General features: G+C 41.0%; 1 protein-coding gene across 3 annotated transcripts in view; it reads left to right on the forward strand.

Moving 5' to 3' along the window:
- Nucleotides 1-21,232, forward strand: part of maml1 (mastermind-like transcriptional coactivator 1) — a 31,557-nt gene that overhangs the window by 2,161 nt on the left and 8,164 nt on the right. For all 3 annotated transcript variants that reach the window (XM_074673979.1, XM_074673981.1, XM_074673980.1), the window contains exon 3: nt 17,990-19,348. In XM_074673979.1, the coding sequence (XP_074530080.1) occupies nt 17,990-19,348 (1,359 nt within the window). The remainder of the gene's footprint in view (nt 1-17,989; nt 19,349-21,232) is intronic.

The raw sequence follows: 21,232 nt of genomic DNA on the forward strand, positions 1-21,232 counted from the left end.
AGGATGCATCCTCTATGAAACATCTTCAGAAATGTTAACTCTGATCAAAACAACACCACATGCGTTAACCACAGCAACATGGAGTATATAACCTCACTTATTGCATAGCCACATAACAAATAGGTCCCTAACAGTGGTCTAAAATGCTGAATATGCACATACAGAGCAGGCTTCTTAAAGAAATCAGTGCACGCCAAGCCATATCGAGCAAGGTTCAAACTACTGAATGTGGATTTGCTGCAACAAGAGAATTCAACTAAAATGAATTTCTGACTCACAGCGCCCAGTTTTCTAACCACTTGTAATTATTGAGAAGAATAAGACATGGTCAGAGTTCAGTCTGGAGTGCAAACGATCAGGGCAGTAGAAAACAAACTTAGATGGCACAGATGCTGCTGGTCTGCAGACAGACTTGCTGTCTGCATTTACTTTCCATCATAAGTTCCCAAGCCTGCTGAGACTTGGCACAACCTTTAGACAGTTTGTTTGATTTCTGCTGTCCCAGTTATCTATAGTAACTTTGTCACATATCAGATGTGGTATTGGTTATAACACCTTAATTTTGTCATTCAGGCATAGAAGTGTCCCTTGTTGTCAAAACCAGCCACACATTTCTTCTAATGTTTGAGGTATGAGTAGGCCTGTCACGATAATCAATAAATCAATTAACCGAACGATAAATAAAAACATCCTCGGTAAGTTTGCCAGCCTCGATAAATTGACACATGCATGCGTGTTTGTTTTCCTCCTCTCTTTCGGCCAAAGAGGCTGAATGAGAAGATAGCTTACTACATCTATCTTTCCTACGTCTATAGCGGATTTATAGCGGAGTGAGTCGCAAAAAGATGCAATCTTTGGCATCTTTTGCGACGGGGCTGCTCACGGGTACACACATACAGAGCTGAAGCAAGCGTCCTGAGGGGTGTGGAGGAAACATACGCTAATATGAGTGATGGCACGAAAGATACGGTTCTTAAGCCGTCTGCCACAGTCCCAGTGTGGGAATATTTTGTTTTTTTATCAGAATGAACAAAGTCTGAGCTTATGAACACCAACGAGCTGATATGTCGCATTTGTTTGAAAATAGTGGCGACGAAGAAGAAGAGGGAGGTGCAGCTGAGCCTTGTTCTTTGACAATCCGCTCTTACTGAGGCTTTTGGTCTGCAAAGTAAATAGAAATAAAAGCGCCAAATGGTGAGCGCTCAAAGACAGCTACATTGCCAAAGAAATGCAGCCCTTCAATACGGTTGAAAGCCAGAAATGTTCAAAATGTTTGACAAGACAATACGGATTGACTGGGAAAAAGAACATGTTACAAACAATTCAGGAACTGTATAAAGTCCCTTTTATTTAGGCTATAGTTTTTATTGTTGTTGTCTTTTTTTTAGTTTTGTTTTTTCTTTAGAGACAGGGTCTGTGTTTTATTGTTTTTGATTAGTATTAATTATTTTCATTGATATGTATTTTTTCTAAAAGAGAGTCCATTTCATTTTCATTGTATTCTTTTTCTCTTTCTTGTTTGTTAAATTTATTATATTTTTTGTTTAATTTATTTTATTTAAAAGATTCTGACCTTTTAATTACCATTAAATACTCTAAAGAAATTAAAGTTTCTTAATTTTGATATGGTGTACTCACTTTATTATCCCATTTATCATAACTACATCAATGAAAAAATGGAAAAAAAATCAAAATAATATCAACAATAATAGCGTTTATCGGCAATAATATTTTGGGAAATTATCGTATAGCAAAATTTGTTAGCGTGACAGGCCTAGGCATAGTGCTGATGCTCTTTTTGAGGAGTTGGAGTTGACATTTTTAACAGGACATGTTGTCTTGCCAAAAGAAATAGCTTTCATGATACTATCTGACTGTCTGAGGCAGGCGACCATTCTCTAATTTTAGGCAATTTAGACTGACCGATTAACCTTAAGAGCACATTTGGACTGTGTGAGGACATGCAAAAAGGCTTCTGTCCTGCCAGGACCTCAAACCAGAAACCTTCTTCTTACTAACCCCCTAAACCAGCTTCCATTATCAGTCTGTTACTCTTGGCTTTTGTTTGGCTGCTGTCTGTGTTGTGAAGATCAAACTCCAAAGCCATGAATGGCAGATATCTGTGTAGAAAGACATCCTGTCAAAGTGTCATCAACCATATTTGATGTTATGATAATTAAACGCTTCTGTGCTGTGATAATGAGACGTTTATCTAAACTTGTTGAGTTTATTATTGTGCGTCCTGACACAGTGACCCGCAGTCTGTCAGAGCACAGAGTCAAATCCAAACATCACATGTTAAAAACAAACGGGATGTTTTCATCTGAGGTGTTTGATCTCCACCTCTGCTCTCACTTGAACCCTCCTCTGTGAGTGTTTCCAGAGTGTGTGTGCGTGTGTGTGTGTTTTCAGAGTGTGTTGTCGGTGATTGACACACAGGGGAAGTGTTGTGTTGTGGCTGTTGGGTCATGTGACCTCTGTTTCCTTTCGCTCTGGTTGGAGCTGCTTTCACAGACGTAGATCAGCATTGAGTTCTCTTACAGCTTTATGCTGCTAAGGTGACCAAACCAGCTCTGCGCTCTGACCTTTGACCTCTTTGCTGTGTAGTTTTTTAAGCAGTGTTGGTACTGAAACTGTAGTTCAACTTGTAGACTAACTGATTTATAGCTGAAGAACTTATAGCGTGAGGTTGCTATTCTTCTTTTTCACTTTGTAAATCAAGCAATTATAGATCAAAGTAAACTTAATTTTGACTGCAGCTTCTGCAAATAGTCAAAGCCTCACATTTTACTGATGGTTACAGTAAGTTTAAAGGGGTCGACTTATGCTGGCAATCATGGCCCAAGCCTTCATCTTACAATTACTTCTGTTTAGGGCAAGGAGCTGATAGTAAGGAAGAATAGTTTAAAAACTGTACTAAATGATGCGTACATTTACATTTTCTCTTTTAGGTCACAAACCAAACCAAAGTTTGTCTTGCAACATCTCACTATATTACATTTGGACTGTGCATAGGCTTCTAGTACAAAGCTAAATCTGCAGAAACTCAACAACTCTGACAGATGGCGTCTTTGACAACATAGTTGTCATGATTCGAAATTGAGAGAGCTCAAAAAACACAGTAGAGGACACAAGATCAGATCAAAGTTACGAAATGGAGCAGGAAAAATTTTCAGATTTCAGGATTTACTTTCATAAGAACCAGGGCTGCAGCTATCAAATATTTTAGTATTCAAGTATTCTACTGAAAATCCCATCGATTAATCAAGTAATCGGATAAAATACATTTTTGTTTAGTTAAAGAGCAGTTATTTTTCAAATGAAGACTTTTCTCTTTAAGAAATAGAATTTTCTGATACAGCATGTCAGTAAGAGCACTTGCTTTGGTAGCTCCAAAATCTGTAAACACACTTTGACACATTTTTTGTGCCTTGTACATCTCATCAAATGTTGCGGACCCAAATGGCACCCGTTTCATAGAATGACCCATTAGTCTCCAAACTCCAGAAAAGAAGCTAGATTTGTTGCTAGGTGCTATTTTGTATAAGAGGTGGCTTGGGGGGTCTGAAAACTCTTAATATGGCCACAGCTCTATTTGAAATACCACTCTTTGATCTTTTTTAAAATTAAACGATTCCTCGAGGCGGAGAAAATTACTCAAGTATTTTTTGTAATCGAGTACCTCAAATCATTTCAGCTCTAGAAAGAACTAAGAACAGGCATGAGATTCTGTGAGTAGAGACAGAATCAGAGGAGAGGGTTGCAGAAGAGTCTAAAGTCCGTCTGATAGACGAGTATCCGAGCAGGTGAGAGCCTGTCGGTTGTGTTTATGAGGTTTACACTGAAGCTGAAGACGCCAGACGGGCTGCACAGCTACAACACAACTGTACATACATGATAACAGTGACTCAACTTAAGATAACTTTACCAAACTGAATCACTTTAGGAGTTTTACTTTGAAGTGTCCAGGTTTTAAAATGCAGTTTGCACAGTTTGATCCATCCAGACTCCAGCACCTGAACATTGTGTAAAACTTTCTTAACTCTTGGCCCTTCCTGTTGGCAAACAACTGCATCACAGTGAACATCTGGAGTGGAGAGATACAGACACAGAGCGGACTAAATCCAAAAATGAAACTGTGTCGTAGATGGAAAAATACAAAATCAGTGAAAAGATTAAAGATGAAGACATTCACCTTCTGCACCTGGCCTCTGTTGTTAATCTGTGGCTCAGTTTGTTTTTTTATTTCAGCCTGAATCACTTAACAGTACTTGTTTTTCTCACTTTATTTTGTTTTCAGAGACGCTGAAGGACTTATTGAATAGAATAGAACGTTATTGTCATTGAAACAAAGACAAAAAATTTGAAGTCACAGCAGCAATCAAGAAAACCAAAGTAAGAAAGTGTACAGAAAGTGCAAAAAGGTCCATAAGAAAATAGATGGTGACAGCTTGTCCATCATTGTCCAGTCAGCCAGCCTCCACCTCCACAGGGTCCAGGACTGAGCTTCTTCAGCAGTCTGTTCAGTCTCTGTCTCCTGGATCCTGTCTGCTCACAGCAGTTGAAGTTCTTCCAATGTGGCGTTGGTGTCAGGTGTTAGCTCCGTTAGCCATGTCTGTGAATAGCATGCTGCTACTCTGCCTTCTGGTATTCCCTCTGTTGCTGGGTTAGCACAGCTAGCTTGTCCATCTTATTGGAGATAGATCTTACGTTCCCAATAACGATGGATGGAAGGACAGGTTGATGTCGTCACTTCTTAGCTCACACCTGAGAACCAACACGTCGTCCTCACCTCCTTCTCCTCACCTTGTGGGGAAACATCAGGCCTAGCACCAGTTAGCATTGACATGATACAGGCTGCAAACAGCTGAGTTAACATGTAAACAATGCAGCCATGGTTACATGTAGGATCTCCAGACAAACACAGGAGAAAAAGTAGTAAAAATATCACTAAAGCAACAAAAAGTTTGGTGTCCATGACCAACAAATGAGCCATACAAAGTAATGATCCACTCCAAATACAAAGATTACAAAAAAGAGACGAAAAAAATTTCAAGAAACGGACAGTGAAGAGAGAGCTGCTGCAAAAGGCAGCCATAGCCAGCAGGGCGGCGCCTTGCAACTTATATCAGTGATATGCAAAAATGTGGAGTTGCAATTTGAAAATTTATCTATAAAATGTGGTCTGACAAAGTTTTAAAGGCCTGTGTGTCCATTAGTAGCGTTCACAACCTCAATTTCAAAATGCTTGGGCACAAAAGTCAACTTGCATCACTTCTGTTTCCCCTAGTAATGATGTTTAAGTCTGTGTTAGGTTGTATTGGCTTAATACATGTACTTATTTGATGCTATCATAAATTCAACACGAAAACGCCTACACCTTTAAGAATCATATTCGATGCATCTGATAACTGAGTAGTTTCTCTTCTGCTAATCACGTTGACAAAGCTGTCATCTTAAGTCCCGCCTCTTCTTGATTTTGATTGGTCTGTGAGGGTTGTACTGTTTGTAGCTCACAGTGCTATAAGCTGGAGAAAAGAAGTACAGCTGACGCAATGAAAATGTTGAACTCCATTTATGTTGTTCAGAAAGAAAGAGCTGCTTATGTGCAAGTAAGACAAGCAGTGGGCAAAGATCCTAATGCTCCTTGAGATGTTAAGTTTAGAAGCCGTGTTTTGGGGTTCCCACACCATTAATTTTCAACTATTGGGCAACTTTTAGACTAGAAAACTTTTGGATTTAGTTTTTATTTTTTGTTTTTACCACAGTGCAACTTAGTGTCATACTAATTTTGAGATATTTCTCCCTGCAGAGTGCAGCCTTGGCTGAACACTAAGGCATTTTTCTTACAGGATTATTGTCTTTCTCTAAGTCCTGAAGTTTTAAAGCTTTTCTGAAGCGCTTGTTGTCAATTGAAGATGTTAAACCCTGCTACAGGTGAAGCCCTAATGACCCCCAAGTTGCCTATTTTTCTAAATGTTAAAAGTTGATAGTTCTTCTGCAGAGGGATCAAGTTGATATGAAGTAGTTTTTATTCTGTCTCCAGGTTTTAGAGGTGATCAAAGGAGTTTTTGTAGAACGTTTGATGTGTTGATTGTAGTTTTCAGACACAAGATAGAGTGAGAGATCATGTTTTGCTTCCAGGAGGGATCCCTGAAGCTGTTGGCGCAGATCAAACACGCAGATAATCTCACTGAAATCACTCTGTAACGTCTACCCTTCACTCTACTGAGCGTGTTTAAGTTCATTACTCCACATTACTGACACCAGCGTCTGTGTCTCTGCTCTGAAGTCTGTGAAACAGAGCCACAAACACAGAGTGGAGTCCTGAGAGGTGACTCAGTCTGAACAGAAACCCCCCACCGCCCCCTCACAGCTGACTCATCACTCTGTGTGTGTTTGTGCTGAATATTAACACTGTCAGGAAACGCCTCGCTCCCACTCTGCACCTTAGAGACAGAGAGAGCAGGGGAGGGGGCGGGGCATCTTCAGCTGAACTGGGCTGTGATTGGCTCTTATCAGTGGTAGTGGAGGTTTAAGACCTTTAAACAGAGATGTGGTTAGTCCAGTTTTATCCTGTTTATTATGACTGAACTGAAGATACTCTCAGTTTTTTATGACTACGTAAGAAGAGCTGTTTGTTCTATTTCCTGTTTGTGTTTGTTTACTAAAGTAAGAGGTCCGCGGCTCTCTTTGTATCCTGATCTTTGTTGCTTAATAATCTAAAACTAGGTTATTTTATTCACGTCGGTCATCGTCTGTCTGAAACAGCTCATGCTGCTCTTTTGACCAGGGCTTCATGTAAGAGAGAGATCTCCAAATTCAACAGGCCATTGATAAATTAATATTTCTGGATAAGAATTGATGTTATGTGTAGGGGGTAGGGGTGTTACGGTACACAAAATTCACAGTTCGGTACGTACCTTGGTTTTAGGGCCACGGTTCGGTACATTTTCGGTACAGTATGGAACAACACAAAACCATTTGCTTGTTTAGCATGTTTACTAAACCAAAAACTTGCCATTATACAGCGAGGGGGGAGGCTCTTCAATCTCTGGTTGGTTGTTAGCAGCAGCCATGATGCACAATTCAGACACAAGCTCCTGTGACTACAGAAGCTCTTTGATATTCATCTTCTGATTGGCTCACCGTGAGACGTCACGTCCACATGATATGCACATGATCACAAAGCAGGAATCGCAGACCATTTTTCTCATGAATATTAAAACGCCTTCCCTGCTCAGCCAATCATAGACGAGGACTCACGTGAATATTAAAGAGCCATGTGCAGCGGCTAACGTAAACTTGCTGTACTTGTTCAAATACAGCGCTGTACCGAACCGAACAGCCTTATGCCGCGGCCACACCAAACGCGAACACGCGAATTTACTCGCGCGAATGGCCTGTCACGCGCCGCGTGAACGCCCGAGTCTCGCCGCTGGACTTTTTTGACAACCTGAGGCGCGAACACGCGAATGCGCGGTACTGCGCATGCGGAGTAGAGAGCTCATTCATTTAAAGACCGAAAGTCCAAAAGAGCAGCTGAAAAACAATGAGCTGTGGTTTCCAAAGCATGACAGGAGAGTGTGTGAAAGCTTTGGAGATCACAATCAATGCCTGCTGCCTCTCCCTGGTAATCCACCAGCCCTGCTTGGCTGTTCCCTGCGATCTCATCCCCGATCCCCCGAACCTCCGACACCCCGTACCCCCGACCACCCGAACCCCCGACCCGTGTTCCCGGAGGTCTCCCTGGGGATAATGAAGGGGTGGAGGAAAGAGAGGAGCACAGAGAACTTTCATCTTTTCCCTGGCTCTGCCCCTGCCCCGCACTTTCCTCCTCTCTATCAGGCTTAAAACTCCGCTGAGGAAAACACAGTCAGACTCAGTGATAGCCCGTACAGGCAGATCCAGCTGGGAACGAATGTTTTCAGAACTTACATTCAAAACCTGTCTCCTCAGAGACTTTCAACCAAGCCTGATCATTTTTTCCCGGTCTCTGTAGAGTACACACGTCGTATCGTATAACTCTGGATGATGACACACCGCACAGATTGTTTTCTCCTCCATCCTCCGGCGGAGTTGGAGCCGGAGCAGGCGGCAGTTGCCCCCCAACGTTGTCAAAACAATGACGTCGTGGGGGAATATTTTGAACTCGAGCGAATTCGCGTCTACCGCCCAAACGCGTGAACGCTCCAAACTCGCGCGAATCGCGCTGCGAGAGGCGAATCGGCGGCTAAACGCGTCTTTGCATAGACTTTGTATGTAATCGCGCCGCAAATTCGCGTTTGGTGTGGCCACACCATTATGGAGCGGTTCCGCACGGATACATGTACCGTTACACCCCTAGTAGGGAGTTTGCATTATGTAAAAACTTTTCTTAGAGAAGAAAATGATAAAATAAGTAGGGATGGGTACCTTTCACATATGAAATGATACCATACAGATGTCCGGTACCTGGCAATCGGTACCAGTACTCAACGATACCAGTTTTCGGTACTTTTTGGTGCTTATTTGGTAAAAAATATCAGTTTGTTTAATTAAATATTTTTTGTTTTTCCATTTGAAATATTTATTCTTTAATATTGGACCTTGTAATGCTGTGTTCATGTCCAGCATGGAAAATCACCTACTCTTCCACTCCCTCATAGTTACAAGGGTGCTTTTAGGTACCTAAACATGGTATCTTTTGATTTTTCGGGAATCGGTACCAAGTACTTTGACAGATTTTGGTCGGTACCTATAAAAGTATATCATTTGGTACCCATCCAGAGTCAGACCTTCCTAGAGGTCACCGATCCCCCAAAAATTAAGGAAGTGGGTGCATGTCTAATTCTGACCAACCCCAGAAATCTGACCTAAATTCTAGAATTCCTTCTTATCTACCATAAGTTTAACTTTGATTCTAGAATTATGACTAATTCCAAATCTGACCTAAATTCTAGAACTCTAACTTTGATTTCAGAATTCAGAAGTTGGAATTTGAAAAATACATTTTGCAAAAAACACTTACACAGGTTAACCCTTCAGAGAAACTTTCCAGTGGCCCGAGTTGTCTTTCGTAGGAGTCTCAACCCCCTCATAGTTACAAGGGTGCTTTTAGGTACCTAAACATGGTATCTTTTGATTTTTTGTGAATCGGTACCTAGTACTTTGACAGATTTTGGTCAGTACCTACATAAGTACCTACTTCGGTACCCATTCCTAAAAATAAGTGTCAGAAAGTTTACCCCAGACACCCACATATTATGTTTACACCTTTTTTAGGCTCTGGCTCACTTAAAACAAGTTATTTATGGGCATTTATTTTAAATAAGACCTTCAGATGCAGAAACTTTTACCCTTAAATGTGATCTGAAAGTTTATTTACTTACATGTTTAAAGCTTGGCATCTTAACATTTGTTTTGCATATGTTTTCCAGATCTTCTGTTTTTCACGTCGCTAACAAAGCATTTATGAAAACAGTTATCTATTGATTTTAAAACCCCAAACTAGCTTAGCTTATTTAAGGATGACATATTGAAATTAAATTTAGACACAAACAAAAGGAAGCTCTGTTACTGTGGACAAAGAAGTAATTTCTTCTTCAAATTTTGCTACTTGTTGTGAAGTCATCTTGAATTTATATAATGTCTAAGGAGATTATTATTGCTTTCTTTACATAAAATGCAGGTCTAAAAACAATGGAAAGACTCTCAAACACAGCGTAGTATGATTTACAATATTTGTCAGTCTGGTTGTGAATGTTTATCCATGTTTTCTGGCAAATACCAGAAAAGATTGTTCCAGAAATTTAGTAAACAAAGGTTTGAAGACTGAACCTCTGTGATTGAAGTGTGAAGGCAAGAACTGAAAGTGTCAGAAACTTAACTCTTCAGCGTGCAATCAAGCAAAGATAAGCTGACGTTAACTCTGTAGATATTCAGGATTTTTGTGGCAGAGAGAGCGCTAAAAGCTGGAGGATGAGTCACTGTGGAGACATTCAGAAACCTTCGTTTGTCTGCGTGTAATGTTAAATATGCAGACTTAGTCGTTGCAGCCAAAACAAAGGCTCCCAGTATCTCCACAGAAGACTGGTCGTGCTGCTGAGAAATGTGCAGAATTTTTCTGTTTTTATGTTCGTATAAACAAAGCAATGATCTGCAGACTGTCCTGTGCTGATGTAACTTCTGCTACAGCATTTTATTTATGACACAGTATTCCAATTAAATATTTAGTTAGTTAGTTAGTCTTAATTTTCCGATCATTGCACAATCAAATACACTTATTTACATACATATATCCAAACATATCTAAATATATATATAAATATCTGTATGATAACAAAAAAGGGGACAGAATGTTGATCCGTGACAAACTTTCTTCAGTTTACTGGCTCTTAAATCCAACCTTACGTTATCTATGTTGCACAAGATCATCCTCAAAAGATCGTCTTACGTTTTCAACCCCTTGTCCTTTCCTAAATCACCACCATGGGCTCCACTGCTTGTAGCTTCCTCTGACCTTTGACCCCTGACCTGCAGACCAGAAACACAGAGTCAGAAACAGTTGTTCCACTTTCCAGGAGCAGCTTTTTTCTTTATCACACTGAAAAGATTTGTTGAGTAATCATAGTTTCACTATGAGGGTTATAGTTTGAGTATGATGATTTATTCCCTGAATTAAACTCAGTTTCCCATAATGCCTCAGATGTCTACAGTGTTGTAGCTTTGCAGATCTCCTACCCAGGACCTCCCCCCACTCTGTTGCCCCCCCTAACAAGTCATATATCCATGGTAGCAGAGACGGGGGCAGGGTCAGACCAGTATTTCAGGTTTGAGAGGCTGAATTAGTCACTGGAGTGTCCTTTAGCTGGAGGCACAAACGATCTCCTTCTCTCTCATGCTCTCTGTCTCTCTCAGCCACTCAAGCATTTATCTGGTTAAATAATTCATTCACTAGATTTTAAACTCATTACATTATGAACCCATTAATTGATGGCCCAGATGTAGCGTCTCTTAATTCAGGCACACATCCTGTTAAAGGTAAATCTGACTTCATAAGGAAAGGGGTTCTTTAATCTTATAAAACAGCAGGAAAGAGGTAGACCAGCAACTCCTGCGTCCTGTAAGGTTCATTTATTTTGGTCAGTGCTGGCTTTGAAGAAAAGGAATGTAACAGCTGTTGGGAGCTCTCTTTCTCTCTGCAGGGATTCTTTCTGTTGAGTTTTCAGACACTTGGATCACAATCTGAGTCCAGGGAACAAAACAAGACCTTAAAGAAGGGATAGACCGATTGTTGGCCGGGCAGATATTTGGCATTTTGGGGCATATCGGCATTGGCCTTTTTTTTTAAATCCAACAGCTGATATGAAACCCATTCAAAATTGTTTTGTTTTGGCTCTGATGCTCCTCAGCACAGAATTTCTCCCTGTCTACACTATGGAAGCCCTAGATGGTCATTTAAAATCAGTCATGTAAAACCGAACAGAATATTAACTCAACTGCAAACTCAATTCTGTCCAGTTTTATTGCAGTTACATAGAAAGTTAGAAAACTTTATTTACTGTAGAAAACTTTAGCTATTTATTTTTTTGTTTTCGTTTAACTTTATAAAACATGCTGCCAAGCCTGGGAGCTGTTTAATAAAAACATGCTTGAAGGGATTTTAATGAAATTAAGTGTTGGAGTTTGTGTTGTTCAAAATTTTTACGCCAGTATTTTCACTTTGACGGCAAATGAATATCGGCTTCAAGTATCGGTTATCGGCCTCCTTGCCTACTAATAATCAGTATCAGTATCGGCCCCAAAAAATCCATATCGGTCCATCTCTACTTTAAAGTAGGGGTGCACTGATCACAATTTTCTGGCCGATCACCAATCTTTAAAAAGCCTGACCTGCCAATACCGATTTGGGTTGATACCTATTTTTAGTTTTTTTTACAAGTGACAGCATATTGCTTAAATGTTCCAATTTTATTTTATTTTTTATATTTTATTTTTAGATTTTCAATGTTTAGACCAAGAACAACTACAAGAAAAACAGAGGTGGATATGTAAAGTTCCAATCTTATTTTATTGAAAATCATTGAACAATACCTGTGAAACAATAAAATCTTAATGTTTTGACTTAAACAATCAATAAAGTGTCCTGGGTTTGAGGTCTCAGAGCAAAAATCAACAATGGCCGATTGTCAGACCTTCCCTGAGGTAAGATCAGTTTCATATGTAAGGATGGGCCGATCACATATCCCCCAAAATTAAGGAAATCAGCACCCATCGATCAGTCGGTCAGTGCATGTCTATTAAAAAGGTTGTATTGGTAATATCAAAAAGAGGAGATTATGCCTTCTTAAATAATGTAAATATAAAGTATCAATTCTGGATGTTCAGACTGAGCATGTGCAGATATTCAAGGCTCTACATAGCTCTGTCCCCTACAGGCCTTCAGGGGGCTGGCCAATCAGAGGGAAGGGGGTTTCTGGAGCTGGGAGCCTTAAAGAGAGAAGAGCTAAAACGAAGTGTTTGGACAGAGACTGAAATAAGGGTTTTATAAAACAACAGTGAGGGACAATTGGGAATTCATGAGCTGTAAATCATGTGAAACCACTTCTGGGCACCAGAAAGATAGAATGAAGATTTAAAAGAAAGCACAATGCCCCCTCTTTAAATAATGTTTCGCTGTTGCAGGCTCAATAAATCTACCAGGTCAGTTCTTGTGGTTGTCATGCACCCTATTTTATGGAGGCCAAAGTCCTCAAGTAAGAGGCCCCTGTTTGGTTCAAACCTGCGACCACTTTTCTTTTCTCTTCTTTTTCTGTCTCCTCTGTGGAAAAAAAAGAGGGAAATAGGCCTGAAAGTTTACATTTGGGACTCTTAGATTTTAAAATTCAGCACGAACCATGAACAGCTTGTTTCCAACTGAACACGATCCCCTCGCATCCATTCAGTCAAAAACAGCTCCGCTCTTGTTCCGACAGTTACAGACATAATCAGAGCTGCAGCTGGTCAAACAAAAAGAGCTGAATCACCAGCCGTCACTGAAGCTGTTAGCTCTGCTTCACTTTATTCCACCCTGAACAGAGAGAGACACACAGACAGCAGGCAGTGGGCTCGTATCAGTCCAGAATCAACTAACACCCAGAGGCAGCGATGCTATCAACACCACGGTGTAAATGATGCTGCTGATTACAGGATATTAATAACATCCAAAGAACGTGAAGAATCAGTGCTGAGGGGAAAACAGAATTAGATAAGCCTTGAAAAAGTAGGGAGATAAGCTAAATCACCACGACGGTCAGCGTGGTCATGAAGGTTTGTGTATGGGACATGTGATACAGGCTTTTCATAGTGTACAGAGATGAGTTTCCATTACTTTGTTACAAAAACAGTATTTAACTGAAACTCTTTTACATCTGGGTGCTGTGACGGACCAGTGGACTGAAAGGTAGAAACATTTAGTCATGGAAGTGTTGGTACATTAACATACCCTTTAAATACCTGTAACCTTTTGATGGATTCTATGGAAGAAGTTTAATTTAAGCAAGGAAGGAAAAAATTAAATCTTGAAAAGAGGTCACAGCCCCTTAACATTTATCTACAGTTTAGACTGAAGTCAAGGATACTTTTTCTCAGAACTCTGAAGTTAAGGAAGTCTAACATTGAGTCAAAATTTTAAGAAAAAAAGACCAAACTGACTTAAATTTCAGTATTTATCTTTAGAGTACAACTTTTTCTTGAATTTTGACTTTTCTATTTGGATTCTTACTTGTACCTCAGATATGAGGGGGTTTTTTTGTTCTAGAATTCTGACTTATTCAAAAAGTTTAGCTGAAATTGTACAATTCTGACTTTGTTTCAAGAAATTATACTTTTATTCTAGAATTCTGACCTCAATTCTGGAAATTCAATTGTAATTCCGTAGTTTTGTCTAGTTTCAGAACACTTTGACTCCTGGAATTTGCCTTTGATTCTAGAATTCTGACAAGGGCTGCACCGATCACAATTTTCTGGACAATCACCAGTCACTGATCTTTAAAAAGCCAGACCTGCCAATACCAACTTGGGCCGATTCTGATTTTTATTTTTCATAATTGGCAGCGTATACCTTCAATGTTCCAATCTTACTTTTTAAAATATATTATTTATAAACTTTCAATGTTTAGACCAAGAACTACAAGAAAAACAGAAGCGGGTAAATAAAGTTCCAATCTTATTTTATTGAAAATCATTGAAAAATACCCGTGAAACTATAAAATCTTTACATTTTAACTTAAACAATCAATAAAGTGTCGTGAGTTTTAGGTCTCAGAGCAAAAAGCAACAATGGCTTGCTGTCTAACCTAGGGATGGGTACCTTTCACATTTGAAATGATACGATACCGATTCTTGGTACCTGGTATCGGTAATCAAGGGTACCAATTTTTGGTACTATTGTGGGTTTATGTAGTAAAAAATATCAATTTGATTAATAATAAAATATAAATTATTTTCAATTTAACATATATATTCTGCAATATATAACCTTGTAATGCTGTGTTCATGTCCATCATGGAAAATCACCTACTCTTCCAGTCCCTCAGTCATAAGTATGCATTTAGGTACCTAAACATGGTACCTTTTGATTTTACGTGAATCGGTACCTGGTACTTTGGACAGAATTCCTAACAGCCCCTAACAGCTAAAAGTACATAATTCGGTACCCATCCCTAGTCAGACCTTCCTGGAGGTCACCGATTCCCCCCAAAATTAAGGAAATCGGTGCATGTCTAATTCTGACCAACCCCAGAAATCTGACCTAAATTCTAGAATTCCTACTTATTTACCATAAGTTTAACTTTGATTCTAGAATTATGACTAATTCCAAATCTGACCTAAATTCTAGAACTCTAACTTTGATTTCAGAATTCAGAAGTTGGAATTTGAAAAATGCATTTTGCAAAAAACACTTACACAGGCTAACCCTTCAGAGAAACTTTCCAGTGGCCCGAGTTGTCTTTCGTAGAAGTCTCAACAAGAAACCGAAACCATTTTCAAGGACTTGCTGTTTTTTGTTTTCTCCTGACAAAAACACAAAACCAATCCTTCAGCTGAAGCCACATTTTTAAAAGCAATGAGACTGATTTGATTTCTGAATGCACACAGATGTTGTTTTCTGGATTCTCATTCAAACTCTGCCTCAGTTAAAGCAGAAATCAGGATGAAACTGTTCAGAAGAGTTTTAAAATGTCATACAGCTGTGCAGAGACTTTCTGAGGTGTGAGAAAATTAAAACAGAGATCCCTGAAGTAAAATCTAAAGCTTAGTTTTTCCTCATCAGGTCTGATTCTGTCTCCACACACAGTTAAACTTTCATGCTTCTTTAAATCCAGCATCTCCCTCCTGGTTGCACAACTCCTGGCCAACGTCTCCGTCCAAATGTTTCGACTCTGCCATTTTGGCACCGCTCGCACTAATCAGGAAATTCTCTGCATATTTTGGTGACGACGTCACATTTCTGCTCTCTGTGACGCCACTCCACTCAGGAGGCAGAAGTCTCTATCTGCTGATCTTCCTCTGATGAGTCTTTGTCTGTTACATATGAGGATTATCTGATCGGGTTTTCATTCCAGAGCTGAGGCTTTTCTTTCTCATTCATAGACCTTTAATACTAAGGTGTGTTTCCTGGATGATATCTCTATTTTAGATTTACATCCTGACTCAGAGGAAGGAAACTAGGAACCTGAATCACTTCAGAAGCAGACTGTCTGAAGAGGATCTTTAAGTGGTTTTAGTTCATTTTTTCAAGAATTTTCTTGCATCAGTTATTTTATCTCCTGCATCACACCAGTTTGAGATTTGTGTCATCCAATTTTATATTTTGTTGTTGTTGATCCTGGAAGTTTCCTCATCTTTGGGAAGCTCTACCCCTGAAGCCCAGGGCAGGGACATTTTAAACGGTTACATCAACTACTTCCGAACCTAAATTAGGACTCTGGTTCCTACTGTTGAATCTGAGAGTATGAATGACGCAAAGTCTAGCAACAGAATGTAGACGGGGAGATCTGCATCCTTACTGTTGTGTTTTCATCTCTGCCTCACTCCTACAAACTGTCCTTAACTTACATCCTGAATGAAGACTATAAAAGGAGGCGATGCTCTGTAGACTACGAGTTGTGAGACCTTTCTGCCAGCTGAGCAGCCTCATCTGACCAACGTTATTCGAAACACAAACACGCTGTATTGATTTGTCTTTGAGATTTAGTCATATTTTCCCCCTGCTCACCTGTTTTTGCCCTCAGATCCCCTCTGCCTGAGTGAGAGGAGAAAAGTTGATGTGGGGATGAAGAATACTTGAGCAAAAGCAGGTTACTGACAAAGGGTGTTACAAAATAATATAATATGAAGAAAGTACGGAAGTGTATTGCATTCACTTGAAGAAAAAAAAAAAAACTCAGGTTTTTCAGAGTAATTTATTCTTCGGTTTGTTTTTTGTGGTAATAAACTTTCTACCAGCTTTCCAATTTAAGAAGCAATGCATTTTTTTAATGCCACATCTTCGTCTATTCCTTAATTATTACATTTAACAATAGGCTTTTATAAAATAAAAGGATAAAGTCAAAAACATAACAAGGGTATCATACCCTGTGTGTGGCTAATACCTTACCTTTATTGACACGGTTCGGACCGGTAGAAAGTTAAGGATAGGGCATATATATGCCGAACAGGATCTCTGATCCGTGCGGGACACAGGAGCCACCACACATCCACGGGAGTCGTCTGCAGGTTGGAGGTTCTCATGGGAATTTAGAAGTAGCTCGATACTTCAGGAAAAAATTACTTAGAAAAACAGGGAAAAAGTAATCTGAAAATAGACAAAAAAATTACTCATAAGAACAGAAATAGTTATAACAATAAACAAACCAATAAAAAAAATATTAATCAGAAAAACAAAATTAATAACCACAAAAAATTACTCATAAAAGCAGAAATAGTTATAACAAAAACAAACCAAAAAAAAAATATTAATCAGAAAAATTACTCATAAAAACAGAAATAATTATTTTAAAAAAATAAATAAAAAAAATAAATTAATCAGAAAAACAAAATTAATCACCACAAAAAACAAACCGAAGAATAAATTACTCTGAAAAACCTTTTTTTTTTTTCCTCAAGTGAATGCAATACATTTCCATAAGAAAGTTTGGAGAAAAAAAGACACAAAGAATGGCACACAAAACATTTCAAATAAAGAGCCCCAGCTTTTTTATTTATTTCATCCAACGGAAAACTTCCTTATAGTCTCTGTGTTTCCGACTGAACCTGGTTTTTCAGGATCTGACATTCACAAGAAGTGATGGGGGTCAAAGGTCAGATCCTGGTGAGCACGCTGACATTTAAAAACAGGTTGTTTCCATCCGTTTGACTTCCTTGTTTACCGTCCTGAGAGTAAACAGCAGTGACAGTTTCACCTGGCCTCACCTGTCCGCTCCTCTCTGCCTGATGTTTGATAACGTCTGAGTTTAGCGTGCGAGGATCAGCTGATGTTCTGAATGTTCCACTCAGATCCGGCGGGTGGTTCTGCCTGCAGAGTGGACAGATGTGATCTGCTGACTGTTCTGAGGAAGCTCTTTGTTATCTGCATTATGTAAGCCTGCCTGCAGCTGATTCTATTAACAGCAGCAGCTTTTGACTCTGACCACTGCTGGCTTCAGCTCTCATAACTCTGTCCACTCAGCTGCAGCGGCTGCAGCGCCCCCTGCAGGCAGAAATCTGCCTCTTGAGATACTGAAATAGAAATTCTGTCATATTTGGACAGCTGGCTTTGCTACTCAGCACCACTAAATAACCCCAAGTTCATTACGCTGAGATCCACATGAAGACAAGTCAAACCCAAATGAGCTGCTGCTTTTTATAGGAACTCTCCAGATTAATTTACATCTACTTTCACAGATGAATCATTTGTTAATCAGAAAATAAATTCGGACTCTTTGCGTCTTTTATTTACTCTTTGTGTTTTTTGTTTGTTCTTCAGCTTCAGGAGACGGTGAAGAGGAAGTTGGAGAGCGCAGGTTCTCCTCTGGGCAGAGATCAGGTGAACGGTTTCAGCGACGGCTTCCCTCCAAACAAGAAAGCCTGTTTGGACAACGGCACCACCAACGGCTCCCCGCTGGACTCAAAGCTGGGGATCAGCGACGCTCTGAACTCTAATGGGACTCACGGACCAGCAGGAGACACCTCTGATGGCGGGAGGGAGGCCGTTTTAGACATCCATCGAAAGGAGATGAAGCAGGAACCGGATGACATTCTGCCCATCATGCCTCCATCAGGGGGAGGAAACAACTCTCTGTTCCCGGACCTGAACCTGAATGAGCAGGAGTGGAAGGAGCTGATGGAGGAGCTGAACTGTTCTGTGGCCTACGAGGACATCCAGGACATCCTCAATGATGGGTTTGAGGACCGCAAAGACCCCCTGGAGCTGGCCCCTACTCCAGGCAGTGCTGGAGGAGGAGCAGGAGGGTCAACAGGTGGAGGGGGGCAGTCGTCCCAGGGTCTGCTCCCTCCTGATCTGGTCAACGTAAAGACCGAGTTCTCCCCCGCCTCGGTGGCCTTCGAGCAGGACTCTCGGACCGGCTCCCCTCATGTGAGGTCCACCTCCTCTGGACCTCCTCCTCTCCCCACCAGCTCCCCTGTCGCATCCTCCTCAGCCTCCTCCCCCGCTCTGCCTCCCTCTCAGCCAGCTCCTCCACCCAGGCAGCTCCAGCCTCCCCCAAACCACCTCCTCCCCCCTGGCCCCCCTGTGCCCAAAGACCTGTCCCCCGCCCAGCAGCTCCAGCAGCTGGCCGCCCAGCAGCAGAGAGCGCAGCACCTCCACGGCCAGATGCAGCACAAACCGCCTCAACCGGGGACCAAGTTTCACTCCCAGGGGCCCCACGCCCACCCCCAAGCCTGGCCCCAAATGGCCAACACTTCTCAGAGCCCACTAGGGGGCGTGTTTGGTATGGACAAACCCACAAGCCCCTCCCTGTACCCGCCGGACTTTAACCCCAACACTCAGAAGCAGCTGCTCATGCCCACTCAGCCCAACAAAGGCTCCCCGAAGGCAGGGGCTGGCAGCTACATGCAGGGGCCCGCCGGACACCCTAACATGCTCAGTCACCAGACTTCGGGTCCGCTCAGTCACCCGCCAACGCCGGGAGGCCAGGCTGGGCCCAACATGCCCAACTACAACAACACCAAACCTCTGTCGCACTTTGAGGCGGGGCCTGGACCGCCGCGGCCCCCGAACACCCAGAGCCAGAACAAGGCGGCGCTGCTGTCCCTGCTCAGGCAGCAGCAGCAGATCAAACAGAAGAACAGCATGAACTTCAGGCAGCACATACCGCACGCACAGGTGAGAAACACACTCTCAGCACGCTACTGTGGTGTTGACCCGCTAAAGCTTGAAGCAGGGAGAGCACAACCCCAATCTCTTTCATGTTCACAAGACAGGGAGAGCATCAGCGAAGACAGCTGGGGTGCAGACACGCCTTTTTATAGACCTTACATCAGCTTTTTTTTTTTTGTTCCAAGCAAGTTATCATGACGGAACCTTTCATTGTTTACATGGGTTAAGAAAAATTCCCATCATGCATCACATGATGATTACACAGGTGGAAGAAGTTAGTGTTGGCTCCGTTTGTAAAGGTCTAAACCTCTTGTGGAGGTTTTGGTGGTGAGCTTCAGCTGAAGCTTCTGTAGCATCGGTGCTAACATCAGAGAGCTACAACAACAACAACAACTGAACAAACTGATCACAGTGTTCCTGCTCTGCTTTCATAACCAGGCCGGCAGCACATTCCTGGACTGTACCCCACACACACACACACACACACACACACACACACACACTCACTCACACAGTTACACACAGTGTGTTGAAGGCTTCATTTCCCTAATCTGAGTGAAAGAGTAGCTCTGCGGTTTTTCCAAACTCTTTAAAACATTTTCACTTTTTAGGCACAGACTCCCAGCTGAAGTGTCAGAGTGATTATTAGATATGACTTATATATTAGTCTTTAAATCTCTCTAATAAGTGAAGCGAACGCGGCTCCACACTTCCACACAGCTGTGGTGGACTGAAGGAGGCCGAACACTTTGAACAATGAGCGTCTGTTGCAGCCGAACAGTCTCCTGCTGGCTGACTCAGTTTGGACACAGACACTTTACAAAACTCTCCCGAGGCAGAAGAAAGAAGAGCTCTTTGGTGCTCATCAGTTTTTTGTTCTGGATTCAGAGAACGTAGAGTCAGTGTGTGTGAGGAACCGTATGGAAGTGTCTGAAACACTCCACGCTGCCAGCGCTGTCTTTTCTCTGTAGCTGATCGTTAACAAAAGTCAGTCTTTCACTCTGATGCCGCTCCTTCTTCACTTTAAACATACAGACCTGACTGCTGTGTGTGCCGTTTGTGTCTGTGTGTCACATGACTGAAAATGTAAACAGGCTTATGAACCTTTAGTCGTAAAAAATACTTCATCAAATGTCAGAAGGAAGCAGGACAGGTTTGAAGATGTAGGTTTCTCCTCACTCTGGAGTTTTTTGACGTTTGTGACACACAGATCGGCTTAAAGGACCTGAGAGTGTTCACATTTAGTGTCTACACCTGTAGCTGTAGAGAAAGATAAAGACCACTGAAATAAAAGTTTGGAGGCCAGGCCAACAGCATTTTTTAATTTCAGCTTTAAGTCAAAACTCTGACCTAAACAAATTCAAATTAAGTTTTAGGTCTAACTTTTTCCTGCAAAATTCAAACTCCCCCAAATTTTTCCCCAGAATACTTACTTGTTTGTTTGGTTTCCAAAGAAACTGAAGTCAATTGCAGTATTCAAAATTTTTAAGATTAAAGACTGTGTTCTAGACTACTGAAATAGAAGTCAGTACTCTGGACTTTTGAGATCAGGATAAGTAATCTGGCTTCTTTTGAGAATTCAAGACTTCTTAGATTAAAGTCAAAATTCTAGAATTCCAGAATTCTGAGATTGAGCTTTTTGTTTTTTAGAATTCTGAAAATAAAGTTAGTATTCGAGAATTATGAGGTTAAAGTCAGCACTCTAGAATTCAGAACTAAAGAGCAGTCTTAAAGAACTCCAAGGGCTGTAAGATCACATTCAGTACTCTAGAATTCTTAGATTAATTTCAAATTTCTAGTAGTCTTTCTGAAGTCAGTATTCCAGAATTCTAGCAATACAAGACTTAAGTCTGTAATATATATTCTTTATTTTTCTGTTTTCTAGAATTC

This window comes from Halichoeres trimaculatus, unplaced genomic scaffold (genome assembly GCF_033239565.1).
Source record: "Halichoeres trimaculatus isolate MK-OKI-2021-1 unplaced genomic scaffold, fHalTri1.1 fHalTri1_scaffold_7, whole genome shotgun sequence".
In the NCBI taxonomy this organism is placed as follows: Eukaryota; Metazoa; Chordata; class Actinopteri; order Labriformes; family Labridae; genus Halichoeres; species Halichoeres trimaculatus.